At 40.4% G+C, this 25,391-nt stretch overlaps 1 protein-coding gene across 4 annotated transcripts in view; it reads right to left on the bottom strand.

The window, feature by feature from the left end:
• Positions 1-7,476: 7,476 nt before the first annotated feature.
• Positions 7,477-25,391, bottom strand: part of LOC127416863 (neprilysin-like) — a 92,588-nt gene continuing 74,673 nt past the window's right edge. For all 4 annotated transcript variants that reach the window (XM_051656444.1, XM_051656445.1, XM_051656442.1 and 1 more), the window contains 13 exons: positions 22,716-22,852; positions 22,029-22,122; positions 21,808-21,936; positions 19,424-19,522; positions 18,994-19,071; positions 18,742-18,845; positions 12,483-12,541; positions 12,262-12,381; positions 12,034-12,167; positions 11,518-11,583; positions 9,741-9,836; positions 9,572-9,648; positions 7,477-9,461 (listed from right to left, as the gene is read on the bottom strand). In XM_051656444.1, the coding sequence (XP_051512404.1) occupies positions 9,362-9,461; positions 9,572-9,648; positions 9,741-9,836; positions 11,518-11,583; positions 12,034-12,167; positions 12,262-12,381; positions 12,483-12,541; positions 18,742-18,845; positions 18,994-19,071; positions 19,424-19,522; positions 21,808-21,936; positions 22,029-22,122; positions 22,716-22,852 (1,293 nt within the window). In that variant the 3' untranslated portion in view covers positions 7,477-9,361. The remainder of the gene's footprint in view (positions 9,462-9,571; positions 9,649-9,740; positions 9,837-11,517; positions 11,584-12,033; positions 12,168-12,261; positions 12,382-12,482; positions 12,542-18,741; positions 18,846-18,993; positions 19,072-19,423; positions 19,523-21,807; positions 21,937-22,028; positions 22,123-22,715; positions 22,853-25,391) is intronic.

The following is a 25,391-nucleotide window of genomic DNA, read 5'->3' on the forward strand; positions in this document are numbered from 1 at the left end:
TTGCTAAAACTGTTCTACATTACAGAGAAATACTTCTCACTCTTTGTTTCTGTCTTCAGATTTTTTTTTAAATTTATTTTATTATTTTATTTTATTTTTTATTTTTTTGCAAGAACAGTATTGTCTATGAGTGCTGCAAATGTCCTCAGACTTCTCAGATCAGGAGGTGCTTTGAGTTCAGGTCACTTTATTTCCACAGAGCAGTTCATTGTGAATGCAACTCTGCAACCAATACATCTGTGATTAAAACGTAAAATAGAGAATGCATGATGAAAAGTAGGTTGTTTGCCAGAGAGATGTTGACAACTGTTGTAAAACCATCTTTCAAAAAGTTGAACAACACACGTTTTAATTGCACTTATTTTTTTTCCAGTTTCATTTGAATTTTTAGTTCAAATAAATAAAAAATAAAGTTCTAAGTTTGAAATCAAGGTGTCTTGCTTTATTGTGTAGGCTTAACCCTGACCCTGCTTAATGAAAATTACCCCATAGTACCATCTAGCGTCCAACCAGCACTAATACCGGTGTTCGTCAGTTTTATGTGGAGTTTTTTCTGCGACCAACCGACAAATCAAAACTTGGTCGGCCAAGACTCTTCTCATGACTAACCTTTGGTCGACTATCAGGGGGCAGCCCTACTGGTTAGGGTTGATGTTCAAATCTTGTTTGCTCACATAACTGTCAGCTGTAATAAATTATATCCCCATTAAAATAGGATACGTAATAAAAGTATATTTGATAAATATATTTGCCCTGTGTAAATAACAATATATAGGAACTGTATCTAAAATAAAGTAGGGGTGATAAATAAATACTAATACAACAGGCTGGAAAAATAGACATTTTTTCATTTTAATATCCTATATATATTTTGAATGTGTTGAAACTTGACAACGGGCAACACATCCTGAAAACTGCACCGTTAGAACGGTTTCATGCTGAAGAGCCACTTAAAAGTACGTTTTTTTCTCTCTCGTAAATGTAAACGAGTGTAAATGTCAACATCATACTGTATGTCGAAATGATTGATGCCTGTCACGCAAAACATGAGCTCATTTATGTCATAAAATATCAGTCTGACTTTTAATTCCATTCGTTACTCCTGGTCGGAGTCTGCCGTAAATATTTAGTTTATACGTAGGGTTAAGTCCTACCTAAGTTTAATGGTGCAACGCTCAAATATTTAGTAGTGCGTAAAATGTGACAGTGCCCATTTACGCCACAACTTGGCTAAGTTTTAACTTACGCACAGCTGGTGCAACCCCAGGGGAGTGAGGTTTACACACACTGCACAGCATGTACCAGCTGGCTACCATTACACTAGCAATTCTTTCATTCCAGGACAGAAACAGGGCTCTATTTTCGTGACCGCGCTCGGCGCAATGCTGCGACTGTGTGATATGTCTTATCCAGTTTTTGTAAGAGTGCTAATTGTAAGCGCAATTTTTGTGCCAGCACAAATGGCAAGTGACGGTGGATGGAAGGGGTCTTTGTGGTCTCTATGGGTGTATGCACACAAACTGTGGGTGTATTGTATGTTAATAAAGTGGTGCAAAGCACAATTTGCTATTTTCCTGAGAAAAAGGTAATTGCGCAAAGATGTCTGAGAAGCACATCTAATCTCGGGGCAAAATCTAAACTCACTACCTGCATTTTCAGTTTGGGGATTCCACTAGCATTGCATACAGACCATGTACACTACCAAATTCTTATGAATGGACTTTCTTCATTTATGTCGACACTGCTTGACAGGGAATAGACTATAGGATGCAGACTATTAGAGAAGAATCTCAGAATTAAATTGCACTTTACCCAGCCCATTAATGCTTTTGCACACATGATTTCACCAACCCACTTGTGCCAAGACTTGCACGAAAATGTCAAAACTTCATGGCCATGTCCACTGACTTTGCACGTATGAATTATCACATAGTGCTGCTCTCAAAGCATCACGCTGTTAAAATAGGGTCCACAATCTAAAATAAATGATCTAATATATGGAATATATTAACTTTTAATTCATGTCCTCTGATTTGATCAGCATTCCAATAGTGCTGATATCATTAGACACCTTTCACTCGGATTCACTCTGCTTGTCAGTATTTGCGGCATTTAGATGACATGCAGTGATCCTGCTTTGGCTTATCTTGAAGATAATTGGTTGGTTGAGAAAAAAAAACAAAAAATAGCTGGCTTTATTGTGCCTATATTGCAAGTTACTCAACACTAACTTCTTGTTTATAGAACTGTTATTTAAAAACATACACTTGAGTTGTTAAACTCAATATCAGCATGACTGTAATTACTTGCACAGCTGTGCTGATATTGAGGACAACAGCACTCTTGCTTGTGTAGTATTGCTTCCTTAGATGCGTATGCTGGTGTGGTGGAGTGGCGACCTCCCCCTAATGGAATTTGACATGGGTAATGCTGATTGAGCGGGACGCACGGAACTATATATAGGGGCCGTGTTCTAATCGGAATTGTTTCCGAATGCCGTCTGGTGTTTGTGGTGCACGTCCTGGCCAAATTCCCCCACTGGCCCTTATCAATCATGGCTTCCTAATAATCCCCATCCATTAATTGTCTCTATCACTACACTCTCTCCTCTCCAAAAATAGCTGGTGTGTGGTGAACGAACTGGCGCACTATGGCTGCCGTCGCATCATCTAGGTGGATGCTGCACACTGGTGGTGGTTGGGGAGAGTCCCCTGTTCACTGTGTAAAGCGCTTTGAGTGCAGTGTCAGAAAAGCGCCATATAAATGTAACGTTCATTCATTCATTGCGAGAGAGCAGAGGCTGATTACACACGCCATCCACTAGAGAGTCGAGTGCTGATTATACACGCTATTTGCTAGAGAGCCGAGTGTTGATTCTATAACCTGCGCTGGGAGAGGATTTGCTCATTTGCAGGTAGGTGCTAGTTCCTCTTCCGTGTTGGTACTGCTGTGTGTGCACTAGCAGCGTTGCCAACTCGTGTTTGTGTATTTTAGAACATTCGGGGTGTGTTCACCCTCTCAGTTGGTGTGGGTATTTCTATACCGAGGGCGGATTGGATTATTTGTGCCAATATGTTTGTCGTGGCTGCTCCTTGATCGAGTCGGAGAAAGCTTTACTTCCGGTATGTATGCGCTAGTGAGTGTTTAGTGAGGGGTTTTAAAGTAATACGCATGTATTTAATACTTTTGTTGTTGCAGGCGGACTGGTCACATTTATGCACTGAAAACGTTCCCTGCTAATAGGGCTACGCAGGAGGGCCTCTTCCGTCAGAGATGCTGCTGTTGCTGCTTTTGTTAGCTGCAGTGTTTGCTTTTGTTTTGATTTTGTGTTTGTTTTGTGTGGGTGTGTTTCTTTTCTGTTGGTTTGTTTCTGTTTACTTTGTTTATTGCCATTGGGCTTGCTGCTTTGTTTTTTTTTTGTTTTTTTGTTTGTTTGTTTTTTGTGTGTGTGAATTGTACTCCCATCTGGTGGTGTGGATCTGTGTTGGGTTGAGTGACTGTGTTTTGATTTGTTTTATGTGTATGCCTCCTGATCGCTTTTATGTGTGTTTTTGTGAGGTTTTCCTCATTACTGAATTTGATTTTTTGTGTGTTTTATTTCCTTTTTTCTGTTTTCATTGTCCTTTACTGATATTGGCTGGGCTTCTGCCCTTAATGAGTGGTATTGTGATTATGTTAGTGTGTGTCTTTGGTGTTTAGTTCTATTGGTTTTCTTTAAATCTTTTTTTATTTGTATTTTTTTATTTAATTGTGTAGGTGTATGTCTGTGAACTGAATTTGTTTTCTTTTTTTTTTTATAGGAGATGAGGATCTCCAGCAGGGGGGCCTGCTTTGGGTTACGGGTTTTTCTCTTCACGTGTGCCGTGCTCCTGATATTATAAAGTGTGTGTGTGTGTGCACATGTGTGCAAGTGTGTGGGGTGATTTTACTTTTTTTATTATTTGAACCCTGCTGATGACCTCGGCTCCTTCGTTGATGTAGTGTTTGTACTCAGTTCACCACGGTATGTGTTTGTGAATGGCGCCTTCGCAGAATTAAGTCTGAGTGTCCGGTGTGATTGAAAATTATTTATCTTGTTGTTTTTAGTTTTTTTTTTTTTCTTTTTTTTTCTTATTTTGGTTCTTTGGGTTATTTTTCTTTATTATTGTTATTATTGTTTGATATTTAGTGACTCTTCTTCAGACTGATTTGAGAAAGTCAGTAAGTCTTTATGGTCTTTATATAAATCGTTTTAATTGAATGAATATTAAATAAAGGTGTTATTTTCGTATACTCACGTCTCCTGCTTCTCTCTTGTGAAACGCACCTGTGTGGCCTTATTTCTACATTTCCATTAATTCTGGTAACCCTCCCAGGGGTACGTGCCTGGGTGGCGTAGTCGAGGTAGAAAATGAGTAGCACTTTCTCTTTTTCTGTATTTCTTATCGCCACTCCGTCACACTGGTTTGGGTTTATTTCATACACATTTGAAACAGCTAACCTGCACCTGTTTTTCTGGACTTTTCTTTCTCTATAAGTTCAGGTGGTTTTGGACTAGTGTTATCTGCCTCCCTATCGTGAACTGTGTGTGGTTTTTATGGTTTTGTAATTAACATAAATCTAACATAAATCCTTTGAACAGATGCACAGTTAGGAACGTTTTGGAAGGAAAAGGAGTATTAGAGTAATAGCTTTCCCTTATATTAAAATTCTGGCATTATTTACACATCCTCATGTTGTTATAAGCCCATTTGCTCTTATTTTATCAGTAGAAAATAAAAGGAGAATTTTAATGAATCTTCATTAAGCTATTTCCAACTAAAAAACAGCGCAAAGGGCAAAAAAACACCATCTGACTTGTGTACAACATTCTAAGTTTTCTAAAGCCATATGATAATAATGTGTAATGCAGCTGTGGACATTTATCACTAACACAGTTGGGTTTCCATCCAAATGTTTTGCAATTCTAAAAATTTGACTAAAGCAAATGCAAATCATTGTACGTTTCCATCCACTATGACATGCGCATTATGAGTCCGCCTTTTTCATGATGGAGCAGCTGAATGCCCTCCTTGCTTCAGGTAGTGTTGTATGTGGTATTGGAGACATTGTACATAATTTCATTAAATGCTGCCAGGAGACGGCACAGAATGAGTGTAGTATTCACTTATAACAAGGATTGAGCCACCAGCTTCTATATACCTGGGAACGCTCACGCTCCTAACTGTTCTGGTGGATTGTGAGAACTTGCTGTTAATGACCAGCTGTGGGTTAAATAATCATGAATGGAAAGGGCTATGTTCAAAGATTTGTCTGCCAAGGTCTGAACATTCGTTGGACTAGATACATCAAGTCAGTGCACAGACCATTCAAACCAATGAAAATGAGTAGCACTTTTTCTTTTTCTGTATTTCTTATCGCCGCTCCGTCACACTGGTTTGGGTTTATTTCATACACATTTGAAACAGCTAACCTGCACCTGTTTTTCTGGACTTTTCTTTCTCTATAAGTTCAGGTGGTTTTGGACTAGTGTTATCTGCCTCCCTATCGTGAACTGTGTGTGGTTTTTATGGTTTTGTAATTATGTAGATTTTTAGCAGCTAACACCCATTACATGGCTTGTGTCCCATCAGGTGTCAAATTGCTCTATTACTGTGCATGACTGGGAAAAATGTCTGTTTTCTAAGAAAACACTTCACGACAATCAATTATTCTTTAGGTGTGGATGGGCACGATGAAGAGGAAAAGGTCAAAGGTTATTTTGAAAGCTCATCTTGCTTTGTTATTGTGTCTGAAATGATGTTCTATAAACAATAGTTACATTTGCTCAGCTATCTACAGTAGTGTATACATTTTTGAAGGGTGGTATTGTCTCAAATGGAACACTAACATTTATTTACAGAATCATTAGCCATTTTCAGTTGTGGCAAATGATGTTTCAAATGCATATGATGTGGGGTAGTTAGCTTAAGCACGTTAGCCAAGCTTGGTTCAACACTCTCCTTTTTCAGTGTGAATGAACTATTCATGCTACTTGTACTACAAAATTGCATAGATTAGAATAGTGCAGAAATACTGTATGTGAAATGGGACGGTTTTCTAGACTGTAGATTCTTTTGACCACACATCCTTCAGTAACATAGCTGTTGATTGGACAACACAACTGCCAATAATGAATCAATTCAGTTCTCTTTTTTGTTTTTTGCCATACTTTGAGTCTGAACAGTAATTGCATGTTATTGTGTAAAAAGGTTTAAGTTAGATTGAGCCTATTAATGGCATGCTCCTGCAGTGCAGGGGTGACAGAGCAAGACAAAACTGCAACGCGAGAAGGTGTTGAACACATTTTTTTTAGCTTTGCTTGGCGTCAGACTATAAGATCGCATTTCAGAGCCAAGTGAGCTCATAAAAGTGTAAGCACCTCTGCAGTATTATGGTTGAAATGGTAGTTATAATCACTAAATAGTTTTCTGAAAGAGAGAATTAGATGCTAGGGTCATTAAATGATTATCTGTGGTTGAGAGAGTGGGGAGACGCTATTGGGTCTGCACATTTACATGCAAACACACTGTACATAGTACTGGCCAAAGACAGCAGTGAGCAAAGAAAGAGTGCATTTATGTGTTCCTAAATGATCATATAACAAATATTGTTTTAGACATGTTTTGAAATTTTGGTGGTCATCTTGATCCTCAAGCTAGCACAAGATGGTACAATTATATAAAAAATACTGAGGGAAAACATAAAGAGACACTTGCTAACCACAGCAAATGGAAAAAACACATACCTGTAAATAGAAGAACACAAAATTGCGCAGTCCTGTAACAACTCATGTCTGTTTTTCAACATGTAAAAATGCTTTTAGGGGCATGAGTTAGGGTTAGTTAGGTCTATAGTATGCCCTCAATCATAGCTAGGTAAGCATGTATGTTTGTGTGTGAAAATCAAACATTGCTACAAGTTGAGGAGTGATATTCAGATGGTGAGGAGGGTATTGCATGCCTGCAGTTCAAATTTCAGTCTCACTGCAACCTGTCAACAGCAAGCTGACAAATGTTTTTTTAATCAGGTGGGTTCTGCATGTGGTATATTTAACTCATCTGCAAAGAGGCAATAATGGACAAGATCTGCAGGACTGAAATTATGGAGTGAAGAGGGGAAAATCCCTGTGGTGACGCTTTACAACTGTCTGAAGATTTGTTAGCATGCACACAGTAAAGGCTGTACATTCTGACCTTTGCAAGGCCCCACATTAGAGTGTGTACCTACTCAGACTCTGACCTAATGCAGTGTAAAAACATTACATAGAGAAAAAATAACAATGCTTCTTTTCACTGGGCTGCTGATACGCTGCACCACAGTCTCCCAGATCTTGTTTGCCTGCCAAAGAAAATGCCAGAGAGGCTGTGTTTTTGAGGCCTGCTTTTATTCCCTATTCGATGCTTTTTATCTTAGAGGCAGAGACCCTGAGAGAACAAAATGCACAACAAAAAGAGATAATTTTACATTAACAATTTATTAAAACAAATTTTTTCTTCCAAGGATGCTTATTACAAAGTATCTAAATACAAGCATCTGAGGTATATCTCTCTGTGGAGTAGTTGAGATGGATTTTGGTGAACAGTATTGGATTTTATCAGAGGGGGAAGCAGTGTTCACAAACTTAAAAATACCAAGACAACCCTCAGGGAACAAATGGATATAAAAAACATACAAGCAGAAAAAAAAAGAAGAAAAAACAGTAGCATTTGATTCTTTTGTTAACACATCACAGGAGCTTTCAGGCTAAATTCCTTCAAAGAATGCAAAAAAAGTCATTTTCTTATTCAGTATTTTTACCTTATCATCCTTAAAACAAGAAACATTTACTCAAGAATCAAAATGACAAGATATTAAGTCTTGTTTTCAGAGAAATCAAAAAAAAAAAATTTGTGGTTTATACATGGGGTTAATGCAAAAGTTTCTTCAATTTCACTAAAAGCAAGATTTAATATATTATAACATTTTGATTCTCATGTAAATTTATATTGTTTTAAGTGGGTTTTTTTGTTTTTTTGTTGTTGTTGTTGTTGTTGTTGTTGTGTGTGTGTGTGTGTGTGTGTGTCTGTGTGTGTGTGCATGTTTTAGCTTACAATTTCTCAATGCCCTTGGGGGAAAAAATATTGTACAGCACATGTAAAATACACAGTTACCTGATCACTAACAATATCACAAGTATAATCCTTTAGATTTTCATAAATGTAGTAAAGAAAAGAGTTACATTAATTTTGACAGTATGTGTCATTGCTTATGATGTTGTGAAGGGTATGTTTGGACCAGCAGTTCTTAAACTATCATATAATATTTTCTAGATTAACATAAAATCACAGAGCGAGGGTAAGTGTAAAAATCTTTGGCATAAATATTTATCGTGTGCATGGACTGATTTCAGTATGAATCACTTAGCCTTGTTCTTCATATGACAACATCAATAGCTCATTTTTAAGGCTTTAAGTCAATAATGGCGGACAGCATATTATTTGTCCCATCCACACCTATTCATACAAGCAAATATCAAGGCCAGCATATACAGTGGGAAAAGAAAACAAACAAATGTATACCTTCACCCAAATACACTCGATTAAACATATTCAAGTAATGTAAGCAGACACATTTGCATTTCATAACTCCTGTGCTTCTGATGTCATGAGACATGTTTGGGAGATTCAGATCAAACAATCAGTTTCTGAATTGCTGGAAATGTGTCTCAGTTAATATTTTGTGATATTATGAAATGTTCTATGGAAAATCAATTGACACAAATTACAAATAAATCTACATATTTTAATTTACACTGTGCTAAATACAAATTAGATAATTTGCTTGTTTCCAGATAAATGATTACAGAGTGTAATTCACTAAAATATCTATTAACTCCTGTAGTACTATACATACAATTCTTGGCATATCCTGGTAGCGTCATACAGAATCTATTCTGGTTGACCAGCGGTGGTGCAAGCAGTGGATGTATACTGGTATTGCAAAACAAAAAAACAAAAAAATTGTATAAGCCTATACAGAATGCTACTGATATCGCCATTTCACAGTTTTACTTGATATTAACAAAAAGAGATACAAATTTAGATTTGACATAATGTATACAAACAGTAAGAGCCATGGGTTGTGCAATGATTGCACTAACTAAAATCAAATAAATTGGCTGTCGCTTGTAGGAGTGTATCGATATAGCTCCCCTTCTCCATAAATGGCTCAATTGCACTGGTGGAGTTGAGTGTAGGGACCCTAATTTACTCTGTTGAGAACATTTCTCAACTTCTGCCATAGTGGTCTAAGAGTCAACAGAGAGACCATAGGCCCTCAATAAAACCCTCATCAAGAGTGATCACCACACCCGGCAAATCGTCTCTGGCACCATGTAGTCGTGTTTCTGGCACTGGAAGGCTTTGGCAAACTCTGGGAAGTTCTGTAATGATCCAAGGACTCTGTACAATGAGAAATGGCAAAGTAGAGATCAAGTTGTAATATGCTGGTTAACAGACTGAAGGTATGAAAATCAAAGTTTATCATTGTGAGTGAATGAAGGTGGACATACCTGAACTTCCCTGGACTGTGGACGTCGGTTTTGATTGAGTTGACAGCATGTTCAGGCCTATGGGTTCCACACCAAACCTTAAAAAACAAAATAAGAATGTTCAAGAAGCTTCACGGATCCATTCCTGTTCCCTAACTACAGGTGGATCCCAAATATTTTAGAGTTTTACCTGTGCAAAGTTAAGGAAAAATAGTTGCTCGTGATTGAGGTCAATTCCAGGCAGAGGAGTTTCCTTTCCATGTTTCTTCACATAGTGCTGGTAGGCCTATAAAAGTGATAGCACAGCAGCGATAATGAAGAATCATGGGAAGCGGTTACTGGAAATAAAGTATTTTTTCCTCAGATTTCCAAATAATAATTAACATCAGACATGAAGTATCATCTCACAGCCAAATGTTCTCTGAAGAAAATGTGAATCACATGTGACCTGTGAATCAGTGACAGATTTATGATTGCATCTTATATACTGTTGGCCTATATTTGATGGTTCAGTGAGGCCTAGCATTAAACACACTAAACCGTACAGTCAATGAGCCATTTTGTCCCCTTCGGCTTTTCTGTGAGACTAAACTATTAAGCTGATTCCCTCTGTCATCACAGTCTGACAGAAATCCATCCACAGCGGAACAAACAGAGCTGTCTTTTCTGCTCAGCATATGAAAGTCTATCATCACTTCTAACATCAATTCTTTGAACAGATGCACAGTTAGGAACGTTTTGAAGTAAAAGGAGTATTAGAGTAATAGCTTTCCCTTATATTAAAATTCTGGCATTATTTACACATCCTCATGTTGTTATAAGCCCATTTGCTCTTATTTTATCAGTAGAAAATAAAAGGAGAATTTTAACGAATCTTCATTAAGCTATTTCCAACTAAAAAACAGTGCAAAGGGCAAAAAAACACCATCTGACTTGTGTACAACATTCTAAGTTTTCTAAAGCCATATGATAATAATGTGTAATGCAGCTGTGGACATTTATCACTTACACAGTTGGGTTTCCATCCAAATGTTTTGCAATTCTAAAAATTTGACTAAAGCAAATGCAAATCATTGTACGTTTCCATCCACTATGACATGCGCATTATGAGTCCGCCTTTTTCATGATGGAGCAGCTGAATGCCCTCCTTGCTTCAGGTAGTGTTGTATGTGGTATTGGAGACATTGTACATAATTTCATTAAATGCTGCCAGGAGACGGCACAGAATGAGTGTAGTATTCTCGTATAACAAGGATTGAGCCACCAGCTTCCATATACCTGGGAATGCTCATGCTCCTAACTGTTCTGGTGGATTGTGAGAACTTGCTGTTAATGACCAGCTGTGGGTTAAATAATCATGAATGGAAAGGGCTATGTTCAAAGATTTGTCTGCCAAGGTCTGAACATTCGTTGCACTAGACACATCAAGCTATTGCACAGACCATTCAAACCAATGAGCATCCCATTGCACATTTCAAGTGCACAATTGGTAAGCACGTCATAACTTTTGCGAACAAACACATTTAGTGAATAAACCTTTATTCGAATTAAACGCATTTAGCACATAATCTTTTAATCGAGTTTAATCGCATATCAAGCATTTCCATTCAGGTTTTCTTAAGTGCAAATAAAAAATTTGCATAAAAATAGTTGGATGGAAACGTAGCAAGTGAAGAATTACTTAAATTCCTCACACAAAGCTATTGTTTATCTTCTGAAAACTTGGATATTGCAGATAAATTGTATGACCTTCTTTTATCATTCTTTTTGGTGGAGTTGTACAGAAAAGTACTGCTTAAAAATCCCCCCTTTGTGTTCAGCAGAAAAAAACAAAAACAGGATAAGGTTTTTAAACAACTTGTTTTTCATTTTTGGGTGAACTATTCCTTTAAACTAAACTAATTCTTTTGGCAGTACAGAGGGATGTCAAGACAGCCACGATAAAGGGTAAGATCCCCTGTTCTTACTTGATAAGACTGGCGAATACCCCCGTTGTCAGCAATGTTCTCCCCAAGGGTATTATTCCCATTTAGCTGTTCACACAAAGGACAGAGGAGAGAGAAAAAGAAACGACAGGGATGGAAAAGAAGACAGTAATTTAGATGTCTCTCTACATCTCATGAAAATTACTGCTTACTCTAGTTCCAGGAAAACTATTTGTGGACAATTAGGCCCATATTATTGTCTACAACTCTCAGAAAGGAGCCCCTGACTGATGCATGAATATCATGTGCCAAACATGATAAACAGCCAGTGTATGACAGATAGAACTGTAGTATTTTCTGTTAAACAATGTTTGCAACAAAGGTGGTAAGCTTTGTCGCACTGGAAATTATTTGCCATGATAAATTAAAAAACTCATCATGTGCTACAAAGCAACCATCATATTACAGTGCACTATTCTCTAGGGGTAATGCAGTAAATGTAATATAAAAAATAGTCATGGTTGGATTACACAGTTATTGAAAACATTGGTGGAATACATTTTGTCCATTTGCCAAGTCCCAAGAGAATCTTCCATACTGGTCCACAATGCATTTTGAAAGCTCATGGAACTTCTGAGTCGAAGATGGAGTCCACCAGTCTTTGAGGTCACCTTCTTTGTCAAAATTACGGCCTGAACAAGAATAGAAATGGCAACATCAAGCACATGGAAGGTGAAGTGTCATAACTGGAGGAAACTTAAAGAATTGCAGTCTCTGGTCTTATACCATTGTCATCAAAGCCATGCGTGATCTCATGTCCAATGACCATGCCGATGCCTCCATAGTTCAGAGACCAGGGCTGACCTTTCCCAAAGAATGGAGGCTGAAGAATACCTGCAGGAAATACTGAGAGAGAGCAGAGCATTTAAGTATAGAAATAATTAATTGATTGCTCAGGCAATCAATAAATGCTATGCTTTTTGTGGAAGTTTGTGATTTAGTAGTACCTATTTGGTTTCTGCTAGATGAGTAGAATGCATTGACCACAGCAGCTCCTGTGATCCACCTTGAATTAAAGATGAATATCAATTTAATATTTAATGAAGGATCTTTATTAGTAAGGGTTTTATGGCAGTTAATAAATTGGAGCAATTACAATGCTATTTTAGACTGAGTATTTTAGTTCCAGTGCTCAAAAAATGATTACCAGCAATGGTGTGATTTAAACAAATGGTTGAATTTTTTTTACATTTAAATCTGGTTAACTTTGATAAATACAAAATTAGTTAATTTAATATCACAGCAAATGTAGTTACTTTGCCATTTTCCAAACTGAATTGTTTTGTTAAATAAGTTTAATTAAGTACTTCACATTTATTCCGAATTCATAATACTATGTACATTATTTAAAGATTGCCCAATTCAGTTTGATAGAAATTTGTCATACATACCTAAATTTGTAAATCTTAAAAAAGGTCTTAAATATTTTTATTTTTATTTGTATTTAGTTTTTATTACTGTAAAAATATAGTTAATATATTTATATTACTCAGACATTCTGGTTAGGGTTTCTTTCACACCTTTAACCATAAGCCCAATCCACTTAACTTTGTTTGGAAGATAATTTCAGCCTTAGGTGTGCTGTCTGTTTTTGTTTTTTTTTCTTGTTTGTTTTTTTTTTAATACTTTTTAGGAAATTTAAGACAGAAGTTTGTAAATCTCCCATTTACTTACATTTCAAAATCTAACCAGCAGTGATGACACTATCATAAAATTTGCATACTGAATACTGAATTCAGGTTCCCTATCTGTCACTCACTCGAAGTTGTGTCGATGTAGTGACACTAGGGGTCACTCTTGGGAGCCCCAAACACCTCTGCTTTTTTGAAAAAAGGCCAATGAGAATTGGCGAGTGGAATTTGCATGCCACTCCCCCGGACATACGGGTATAAAAGGAGCTGGTATGCAACCACTCATTCAGATTTTCTCTTCGGAGTCGAGCGGTTCTATTCATTGGAGCAGAATCCATCCGCGAAGTTCGTTCACCTCATCTGCCGGATTCTAAGGCGCATTTCAGCGGCTTCTCCCCCTCTGGACCCGTGGAGTGCAGAGAACGTCCCTGGGCACTTCGGCAGAAACAACTAAAAGAGTATATTCTAAAAAGAGTATATTTTCTTTTTAAAAGAGCGGCACACACGGAACGTCTTTTTAAAGATGCCTTTCCGTTTGTGTGTTATTCCTGGTTGCAGTCATTATCTCTCCGCTTCTGACAGCTACGATCGCTGTCTTACGTGTCTGGGCACTGCCCACGCGGAGACATCGTTCGTGGATGGGTCTTGTCCTCATTGCGAGAACATGACCATGGCAACGTTGCGGTCGCGGCTTGCATTCGTAAGAAAGTAAGCCACCCCAGCGGTTCCCCACCTCGGTCCTTCTACCTACAGGTATGAGGCCGTGCCGGTTAGCACTGGGGGCGATTTGGGGACCTCAGTGGGACCACCTCCGACCGTGTATCCCCCACAGATCTCCCATTCCCCAGCACGCTCGCTTGCCCCGGTCGGGCGCTTGGACGAGATCGCCGGCTCGTCTCAGGGCGAGTTCGACCTCTCGTTCGGAGCCCAGAAGAGGACGAGTTATCGAGCACAGCATCGGAGAGCGGGCTCGTCCAGTTGGACGCAGAGGCTTCGACTGGGCTTCCTCCTTCGAGAATGGTCGCCCAGTCCCAGGCCGATGCGGAAATGACGGACATGCTTTCCCGGGCGGCCGCAAGCGTCGGGCTAGAGTGGAAACCTCCATTCTCCCCTGAACCCTCGCGGCTCGACAATAAGGTTCCTGGGCTCGTGGCGCCGCCCACGGCCACGCCCCACTCCATTCCTTTCTTCCCAGAAGTGCATGAGGAGCTGACAAGATCGTGGGAGGCAACTTTTACTGCCAGGTCCAGGTCTTTCAGCTCCCCCGCTCTCGCTACCCTCGATGGCGGAGCGGCCAGGGGGTATTCGGTGATCCCCCAGGTGGATAAGGCGCTTGCGGTGCACTTGTGCCCGCAGAGTGCCACCACCTGGCGCGGGTGCCCGAAACTCCCGTCCAGGGCCTGCAGGTTTACGTCGTCCCTGACGGCTAAGGCCTATGGTGCCGCTGGACAATCCGCCTCCGCCCTGCACGCCATGGCTCTCCTGCAATTACGGCAAGCCAAGGCGCTAAAAGAACTGCACGAGAGTAGTTCTGACCCGGGATTGATGCAGGAACTGTGCTTGGCGACCGACCTCACTCTCCGGGCGACGAAGGTCACGGCGTGATCTCTCGGGCAGGCGATGTCCACCCTGGTGGTCCAGGAGTGACACCTTCGGCTCAACTTGGTTGAGATGTGAGAGGCTGACAAGGCACGGTTCCTTAACGTCCCCATCTCCCAGGTTGGCCTATTCGGCGACACCGTCGAGGACTTTGCCCAGCAGTTCTCGGCGGTGAAGCAGCAGAAGGAGGCCATACAGCACATCCTGCCCCAGCGTGGCTCAAGACCCCGCACCCCATCTGCTCATCGCCAAGGGCGTCCTCCTGCAACTACAACACCGTGGCCTGGCATGGAGCCCAGCACAGGAAGCAGATGCCACCCGTCTCACGGCCGGCCACCAAGAACCCGAGGAAGGCTTCAAAGCGCCCCTGAGATGGGCGACCCAGGGGCAAGGAGACCCGCTTCTCTGGCGCTGGTGAGCAGACCACTCCATCCCCCGGTGGAGGAGGGGTAGGAGAATCTTTTGTTTCATTTTCATTTAATTTCGCTGCATGTCCAAGAGGCTGTGGTACCCAAAAATTCAACAAAAGAGCGGTTTTCTTGTTCCCTGGGTCACATGTCCTGTGGAACAAACACGCCCATATGGGATTGGGTCCGGTGGACTACGGGGACGAGACTCCTCCTCCCCCTCCTCGGCCAATCTTATGGTGGGTGACAGGAGCCAGGTAAGTGCTTCGATGTCCCTGGACTCAGCATGGCCATGGGGATACTTCATCGTATCGTAGAAAGGCGGTGGGTTGCGACCAATCCTGGACCTGCGAGTACTGAACTGGGCTTTGCACAGACTCCCGTTCAAGATGCTGATGCAAAAACACATTCTAGTGAGCGTCCGGCATCAAGATTTGTTCGCGGCGGTAGATCTAAAGGATGCGTACTTCCACGTCTCGGTCTTACCTAGACACAGACCCTTCCTGCGGTTTGCCTTCGAAGGCCAGGCGTACCAGTACAAGGTCCTCCCCTTCGGCCTGTCCTTGTCCCCTCGTGTCGTTATGAAGGTCGCAGAGGCAGCCCTTGCCCCGCTAAGGGAAGTGGGCATCCGCATCCTCAACTATCTCGATGACTAGCTAATCCTAGCTCGCTCTCGAAAGTTGCTGTGCGCACACAGGGACCTCGTGCTCTGGCACCTCAGCCGACTGGGGCTTCGGGTCAACTGGCAAAAGTGGCAAAACTCTTCCCGGTTCAGAGCATCTCTTTTCTCGGTTTGGAGTTGGATTCAGTCTCGATGACAGCGCGCCTCACGAGCGAGCACGCACAGTCGGTGCTGAACTGTCTGAAGGCATTCAGATGAAAAACGGCGGTTCCACTGAAACTTTTTCAGAGGATCCTGGGGCATATGGCATCCTCAGCGGCGGCCACACTGCTCAGGTTGATGCATATGAGACCGCTTCAGCACTGGCTTCAGACTCGAGTCCTAAGATGGGCATGGCACCACGGGACACATCGCGTGGCCATCACACCGATCTGTCGCCGCCTCTTCAGCCCTTGGACCGACCTTGCATTTCTACGGGCAGGGGTTCCCCTAGAGCAGGTCTCCAGGCGCGTCGTGGTTACAACAGACGCCTCCAAGACGGGCTGGACCTCTGGAATCTCCACGTCTGGCCCCTGGACGGGATGCGGAAGACCTAAGTGGTAGACACGATCACTCAGGCTAGGGATCCCTCTACGAGGTGCCTGCATGCCTTGAAGTGGTGTCTGTTCACTAAGTGGTGTTCTTCCCGACACAAAGACCCCCAGAGATGTGTAGTCAGATCAGTGCTTTCCTTCCTGCAGGAGAGGCTGGAGGGGCAGCTGTCCCCCTCCACCCTGAAGGTGTATGTAGCCGCCATTTCGGCTCATCACGATGCAGTAGATGGTAAGTACTTGGGGAAGCACGACTTGATCATCAGGTTCCTGAGAGGCGCTAGGAGGTTGAATCCTTCCAGATCACGCCTCGTCTCCTCGTGAGACCTCTCTGTAGTCCTTCGGGGTCTACATTGAGCTCCCTTTGAGCCCTTGGAGTCAGCTGAGCTTAAGGCACTCTCTTTGAAGACTGCCCTCCTGACTGCGCTCACTTCCATCAAAAGGGTAGGGGACCTGCAGGTGTTCTCTGTCAGTGAATCATGCCTGGAGTTCAGTCTGGGTTACTCTCATGTGATCCTGAGACCCCGACCGGGCTATGTGCCTAAGGTTCCCACGACCCCTTTTAGGGATCAGGTGGTGAATCTGCAAGTGCTGCCCCAGGAGGAGTCAGACCCAGCCTTGGCGTTGCTGTGTCCGGTGCGAGCTTTACGCATCTATTTGGATCGCATGCAGAGCCTTAGAAGTTCCGAGCAGCTCTTTGTTTGCTTTGGTGGCTCTTTTGTTCGCTGTCTCCAAACAGAGGATCGCCCACTGGGTCATTGACGCCATTGCGATGGCATATCAGGCTCAGGATGTGCCACCAGGAGTGTGGCGGCCTCCTGGGCCCTGGCCAGTGGCGCCTCTTTGGCAGACATCTGCAGAGCAGCGGGCTGGGCAACACCCAACACCTTTGCGAGGTTCAACAATCTCTGGGTTGAGCCGGTCTCGTCCTGTGTATTGGCAGGCATGAGCAGGTAAGTTCCAGGATAAACTGGCCAGGTGTACCACTTGCGCATAGCGCCTTTCCCCTCCATTGAGGTGACTCCCAGTCTTGTTCACAGACTGTGATCCCTGGATGACTTTCCTCCTCCTGCTTCCTCTGGCAGTTGAGTTTGCGGAGAAACTCGCTGACCGGCCCAGTACGTGCGCTAATAAGCCCCTGTACTGAGGTAGGTGCTCCACATATGCTGGTTCCCCGAAGGCGACCCCATGTGATATCTTCTGCAAAATTGTTTCCCTGACGGCAAACTGCATCTTCCTTGGGCAGAGGCCCCTCTGCCCCCGGTCACCATGCTTTGTAGAAACTCCTCCCCCTTTGGGTAGGACCTACCATGGGACCTCTCCACATGACATACTTCCGACAAGACTCGGTAAGACCATGTGACGTATTCCACTCAGAATACCCCCCCCCCTTTGGGCGGGGTGTGGTCTCCGCGGTGTCTTCCCTTTGGGAGGGACACCCCCCGACGCAGACACTTATGGCTCCCAGTCAGTTAACAAATTCCACTCTTTTTGGGGAGAAAAGAGAGGGAAAAGAGGCCTCGGCTGGGCTAGCCTGTCCCTGTAGTTGGGCAGCCGACTTGTTCCTAATGGACCGTTCAACGCTCATAAGAGCGTTGGGGGAGGTTACGTGATGGCCTGGTGCGCTGGCTAAGAGGCACACAGCTGTCTGCCCATCACACACTGCCAGTTCACGTAACACAGTTCAGCTATTTGTGGCGTTTTGTATAGGGACCCCTAGTGTCACTACATCAACACAACGTCGAGTGAGTGACAGATAGGGAACATCCTGGTTACCTTCGTAACTTCCGTTCCCTGATGGAGGGAACGAGACGTTGTGTCCCTCTTGCCACAATGCTGAACTACTCGCTGAACTGGCCGGGACCTGGTCTCGGCTCCTCAGCACAAAACCTGAATGAGTGGTTGCATTCCAGCTCCTTTTATACCTGTATGTCCGGGGGAGCATGTAAATTCCACTCGCCAATTCTCAAGGTGTTTGGGGCTCCCAAGAGTGACCCCTAGTGTCACTACATCGACACAACATCTCGTTCCCTCCATCAGGGAACGGAGGTTACGAAAGTAACCAGGACGTTTTCTTTCTTACATTTATTTGTGTACTTAATTGGTCTCTTCTTTCTTGCAACATGTTATGTGTTGATTCTCAAGACATGCGCTGAGTGTCATGGCAATGGCAAAGCAGCTCTGATGCATAATTTCATTTACACAGAATCAAAGCCTAAAACCTAAACTTATCTAAAATATCAACATTAGTCTTTTTCCTCATTGTAAGTACTGGTATTTCTTTCAGAAAATGCAAATCAAGTAATAAATTAATGTAACATACATAAAAAAATATACAGTGAAGATACATTTCTTACTCTTGTTTGTTCACGTTCACTCTTAATTTTTTCAGTCGTTTCTTCTGACCAAATTCCAAGTTCTTCAGAATGTTCTCAAAGTATTCGTCTCCATTGTAGCTTAACTAGTAATAGGAACAATGAAAAGTTGCACAACATAGTAAAGTTAAGATAAGCACTTAAGTTGTTTTAAATTATTCAAAGGAGTGTCAACTTTTTGGAAAAATAATCTCCCCCCATGCACAGTCAACCCTTCGTTTGGCAGCCACTCACATCTTGGTATTCCTGGTCTAGGTATGTGTCATTCATGATGTTTTCTGAAAAACCAATTCTTTCTCGGATTGCTCGTGCCTGTAATGAGGAAGATTAAAAACAAAAAATGGCTGTTAAGTTTCATGGGTCTGGAGGGATATAACACACTTTTCTCACGAAGTAAAATTGCAGCTAAACACTTCAAAGATCTCTCTTTGGTTCAGCAAAAAGTAAATTAAAATGTAATCTCTTTACCTCATTAATCTTAGATTTAATGAGCTTTCAAAGTTACTCTTTGCCATGTCTCTGCCAAAACCTCAAAGGCCTTTAACATATTGATGCCCCTGTTCCATATGGAATCATTTCAAGACTTGGCTCTTCTTTAGATCAGCAGTGATTTACAGTATCAATTGCCTTAAAGTTTAGAAATAGAATTGAAAATAAGCCTCACTTTCTCCTCTGCAGCTTTCTTAGTTTCAGCGTCCATCCAAGCTAGATCATCCAGGTTACTTACAAACACCTCTCTGATGTTAGTGATCATCTCATCCATCTGAGCCAATTACAAAGGAGGACTCCATGAGACATTTCCCCAAAGACATTCCATTCACATTCTTTTAAGAATTTATTGGTCCCACTTTATATTAGGAATCTTTAACTATTATGTACTTACATAAAAGAAAAAGAGTTTGATGCAATTTACTTATCGTGTAAATACGTGTTGTTTTAATGTAAGTAATGTAACAACATGCATGTGCACAATAAGTATATTTTATCAAATTATTTGTATTTTTAAGGGAAGTACACAGAAGTTAAAGACTAATAAGGACTGAAAGAATTGTTTATTAGGCTGTGTTTGATTTATAAGATTAACAAATAGTTAATCTATTAACACTAAATAGTTAGTGTTGGTTAACTGGGACACTGGTTGATCAAATCTAAAGCATGCACAAGTGGATGTACAAATACAGATAAAATTATTAACAGAAAATTATTCATTATCACAGTCTCATTTAAGATAGCTATAAAAAGATCCCAAAGAAGACACCATAATACTACATTGGAGAACAAACACTTCAAAAGCTTATTATTTAAATTAAATGTGAATGCCTTCTAGGACATTAACACAAGCCCAAACTTTCATGCTGTTTAGACAGGCAGCTAGGATGCAGGCCAAGATTGTGAAAAGACTTAGTGGGGTTTAGTGGAGGGTCTTATCTTTATAAGAAAAAAATTAATAAAAATAAAAAATTGCCTCATATTTCTCTAAATTATGAAATAAAACAAACATGTCATTTACTTTTTGTGGTCTTTGACCTGAACATCATTTCTATAATAGGGTATCCTATTCATGTTTGACATAGATACAGATATGGAAAAATCAGCTCTGTGTAATACATTTTCACACTGTAGGCTACGTGATGTGGTTGTTTTGATTGGAACTTATAAGAAATTTTGTTCCCTCATTTATTAAACAGGCTAACTGATTCTGAGAGACCACTGATTGCTCAAAGAATGTTGCTATAATAAGTCATGATGTCTTAATAGACTGCTGGACAGATAGACAGCAGTGGATGGGGAATAGACCATTTATTGGCAGATATTTCATGTGCATATCAGTAATGTTATCCTGGTGACCTCAAACGCACTGGCACAACATGGATGCTGTGAGTAATAATCTGTGGTTGAGTCTTTGCAGTTGTCACCTGATCATGGACACACACACACACAAATGCTAAGGCCTGCCATTAACTATGTGCCAAAAAAACACCAACGTCATCAAGCATGCTGACATTTACCAATGTGCGCATCAGCACATGCTGTACATGGAATGATTACACGCATATGGCTATTAAAATTACAAATCTGATTGGCAAAAACAACCTAGACTCAATGATCAATTATTAATGGAATTGTTCACCCATAAAATGTCAAATCCAGACATTATTTAATCTCATGTTGTTAAAAAAAAAAAAAAAAAAAAAAAAAATTATCCATGAAATACAAAAGGAGAAATCTGAAGAAATCTTCACACATTCTCCTTTTGCGTTCCACAGAAAATGTTACGGCATATGGTTTGGAAAAACATGAGGGTGAGTGAATAATAATATAATTTTTATTTTAGATTAACTATTCCATTAACAAAACTGATCTGTTTGACCATTTAGGACATTGAGGTAATTCAACAATTAAGATGCTGGTATGTAGTTTCATACATAACATTGTGGAAAATGTACATCTACAATATCAGACATAGACGCACACACTGTGCAGGGTGTTGCCATGTACATGTGGTGGGCATGAGGCCAGGAGAGTCCAGTGATTAATGGAGTGTTAGAGAATGTGTTTTATGACAGGTGGTCCTGTTGCAATGCTCAGCTGTTCGTAGATGCATACGAGGAAATGGACCCGACTCAAGTCAACCCACACAGTCCCGAGAGAGGATTGTACAAGCACTCCAGAAACCACGAAAAGCGCACATCTCCACAGACAAATATATAAGACCCACACAGCAGGGTTGTGCGGTATTTAGAATTAGATTAAGAATGTGAATTTAACTCCAATTCAGACCCTGACATTGGACTGAATTTGAATTGAGGAAGCAAACGCATGCAGAACTGCAATTTGAATTCAGATTTAAAGAAGCCAAATTCAAATTGAATACAATTCAAATACATTAATAATACCATTGTAAGTTTAATTTTTATTAATACATTCTATTTTTCAGTATAACATGAAACATATTATCATACACACAACATATGGCTTATTTCCAGAGACATTAGATATTAATAATCAATGTTTAAAATACCCAATGAAATTTGCATTAAATCTCACCATTTCTTTGCTATCTCCGGCAAAGGCTTCCTCCACATACAATCTCCCCACAGCATTTTCCATGTTGTTGTTGACGTAGATGGCACATTGCCTCCAAACCGCTGCTTCAGAGGTGGTCCCATAGATAGCCTGAGATAAGTACGAGCAATAGCGAAATGTGTAAAAACATAGCCAAAGCAAAAGGCAATTCACAGTTTGAATTGAATTTCCTTGGTCCTCACCTTTCTGAAGGCTTTTCTGGTCTCCCTGTATGGCCTGCTCAGACCGACCACCAGATTCATAATTAAGCGCCACACCATGTAGTTCTGAATGTCCCTATACGCATAATCACAGAAGGATTCATACTCATCATCTGAAATGTACGGCCTCTTAACACTTTTATTAGAAAGACAGTCAAACTTGTGACTTTATGTGTCACACGCACACAATCTACCACTGCACCACGGCTCCGACGTAAGTCATCATCTTTGTTTGGAATGCTAGTGTGCTGCTTACTGTGCATTAAATACTGTTTGCTGTATGCACCAAGCACACTTATCATTTTGGAAATGTTCTTTTCTTTTTTTTTTTTTTTTCATAACTTTTGGCAGTCCAAGCAAACAACAATTTGTCAAAAAAATTATTTTAAAAATGATGATTGAGATTGTTTCAATTCACCCGACAAGTTTATTTCATATGGAATACAGCATCTCACACAGTGTGTTCTGCTATACTGTATACTGGACAGTTTGGCAAATAAAGTATTCCATGCATGCTGAAAATATGCATACTTTACATGATACGCATATTCCGTATGACAAAATAGTATGACTAGAATGGTGGTGTTCTATAGCCATTATTTTAATAGCAGATCTTAGAGCAGCTAACAGAGCTAAATATTGTATATCTGAAGTGGTTGTGTGAACTACCTCTTAGTGTACTTGGCAAGGACAGGGTTGAGCCTCTTAAAGTAGTTAGGGGCATACACAATAACCTCCTCACTGCCTGTAACAGGAACGCCAACTGTGTCCATGATCCTGTTAGTGAAGAGTGTCCAGTTGAACACCTGAACAGAAGTGGGAAGTGTGGATCAAAATAAATATGGGATGAAAATATGGGATGCCATATTCATGTTGTTTCATGTTGTTATTTTATGTTGTTTATAAGATGAATAATATAGTTCATTGTGGATCAATTCAAACATAATACATAAAAACTCTTAAAGAAGCAAGAAGTGTTTAACTACTAAGGCATTCATTCACCAACGGCGCATGTAAGTACAGATTTGTACAAAAAACCTGTGTGTGTGTGTGTGTGTGTTAATAATTAAGTGACCCTACAATAAGTCTTATTTCAGAGTAGCAAAAATGAAGCTCATTATAGCTTTAGGATTCTGGGGTTCTGCATAAAAATGATCTTTGCTGTGCATGCTCAACTTGTGCACCTTTAGATTGCATAGAGAGACGTTCGCAGAGAGTGACCAGTACTGCTGCTCCCTATACGCATATTATGCAGTCTGTGTAAGGCACCAGCTCCTAGGGGGGCATCATCTTACCCAAGGGGAGAACCATAAACTCCTCCGTCTGCCATTCCTCGCATGTTACATGGTATTAAGTACCCGATAGCGTCGTTCCCCTGGGTATCTCTTCTCTCTTAAATATTAATCTTAAATATTAATACACATTCTTTTATTTAGTGTAAAAAACAAAAACAAAATTACACAGAATTGGCAGAAAGAGTAAAAACTATTTTCTGTTGACTTTTAATGTTCAGAGAGTTTAGTTTTATATGATTTACTTTACTATTTTGTTGAGTTCAATGATACCAGCTAATTCCATCCATCCATCCAAATGCCATGCTAGTAATAATTAAAAGTAATTAAAACATGTAATTAAAATAATTAAAAGCAACAAGAAGAAACATTTGAACACCAGATTGAGATTTATATTTTTATGAATAAATGGTGTCTGTCGGCTGAATGTGTACTAATATTTAAGTTTAATATTTAAGAGAGTAGAGATATACCTAGGAATGACATTGAGCCATATGAAGAAGAAGAAGCTGTCTGTCACATTCTTAAACCAATCAGATCAGAGTAAACTGTTCAACAAAACCCTAATTTGATTGGTTACATGAAGCAGGTAGACCCGCCTTCCCCTCATACTTGCAAAACTACAAAAAAAAGTGTTACTGCAACAAAAGGGAAGACTGAGCCATGTCTACCTATTATTCTAAACATAAGTCAGTTACAATTTTGCAGTAGTTTATTTTTGCACATACAGACTGATTCTAGGTGGTCAATCTATGGTGCTTTTCATGATACCATTTCTTTGCTTGCATTTCGCTGATAGCTGGTTTGCATTGATTTTGGACATGTTCAGGCACATAAACAGTGACAAAAAGTCGTAGAGCGAAAAAAGAATAGTCAGAAGAATACAGATCAAATTTACGTTGTGTTCATTTGAAATTACAGATTCACAACACATGAATTACACTTATGCAAAGCATTAAAATATTGCAAATATATATATATATATATATATATATATATATATATATATATATATATATATATATTGTTTTATTTTTTTGCAACTTGATTTAGACATTTACAAAATGTTCTTTGCGCATGCAAAAAAAAAAATGTATGCTTGCAATTTGATTTACGCTTTCACAAATCTTACTTTGCGCATTCAAATCATTTAGACACTGTTTAATCTTTATAAATAATCCAAGGGCGTAGGTTTTGTTTGAAAGTTGGTAGGGACATATTGCAAGGAGAACATTATTCAAAATGTTAATATTAAGAGTGAGAGAAAGTATAGTGTCTATAGCTTCAGTACAATATTTCCGTATATAACAAGTCTCATTTTCTATTCCCCTGCCCCACCATATTAAATATTATCCTGTTTTTAATAGCACTATTTTGATCACGAAGTATGCTATACAACAGGGGTCAGCAACCTATGGCACACGTGCCAGCATTGGCATGCGGAGGGGTAATCACTGGCACACCAGCAACGGCAAGAGAGGAGTAGACTATTTTATTTATATATATTCTGCTCCTGCATTCCAATCTACATCTTGATGTAATCCTTCCTCATGATCACGCAGCATGTTTTCATGAGCTGAATGGGAGGCTAAACATTTTTTTTAAATGTGAAGAGACTGCAGTATATCCAACAGACTCCTGCAGTGCGTGCAAGCCATTCGCGCATCACGAGCCAGCAGCTCTTCACGTTCGGTTAATCGCGCTAATAAACGCACCCGCTTTACTTCGGTCAGGCTGCACGGATGACAACATACATTCTGTTTCATTTGTTTCTTTTTGCTTTCAGAACAAAACGTGATGTAATAAGGAAAACATCAATATTAATCCTTGAGATTTCCAAAACAGTATACAGGTACACCCTCCTTAAACCATGATCACACTAAAAACTACATTAAACGATTAAAAGAGAAAACATAAACCCACGTCGTGTGATTCAAAAATTGGAGTCTATTCAAAATATAAATTAAACCTCGAAATTAAACAGCCATTGTCCAGGAAAATAAAAAATGGCACTCCATTTCAAAAAGGTTGCCAAACCCTGCTATACATTGTG

This window comes from Myxocyprinus asiaticus, chromosome 26 (genome assembly GCF_019703515.2).
Source record: "Myxocyprinus asiaticus isolate MX2 ecotype Aquarium Trade chromosome 26, UBuf_Myxa_2, whole genome shotgun sequence".
Classification (NCBI taxonomy): Eukaryota; Metazoa; Chordata; class Actinopteri; order Cypriniformes; family Catostomidae; genus Myxocyprinus; species Myxocyprinus asiaticus.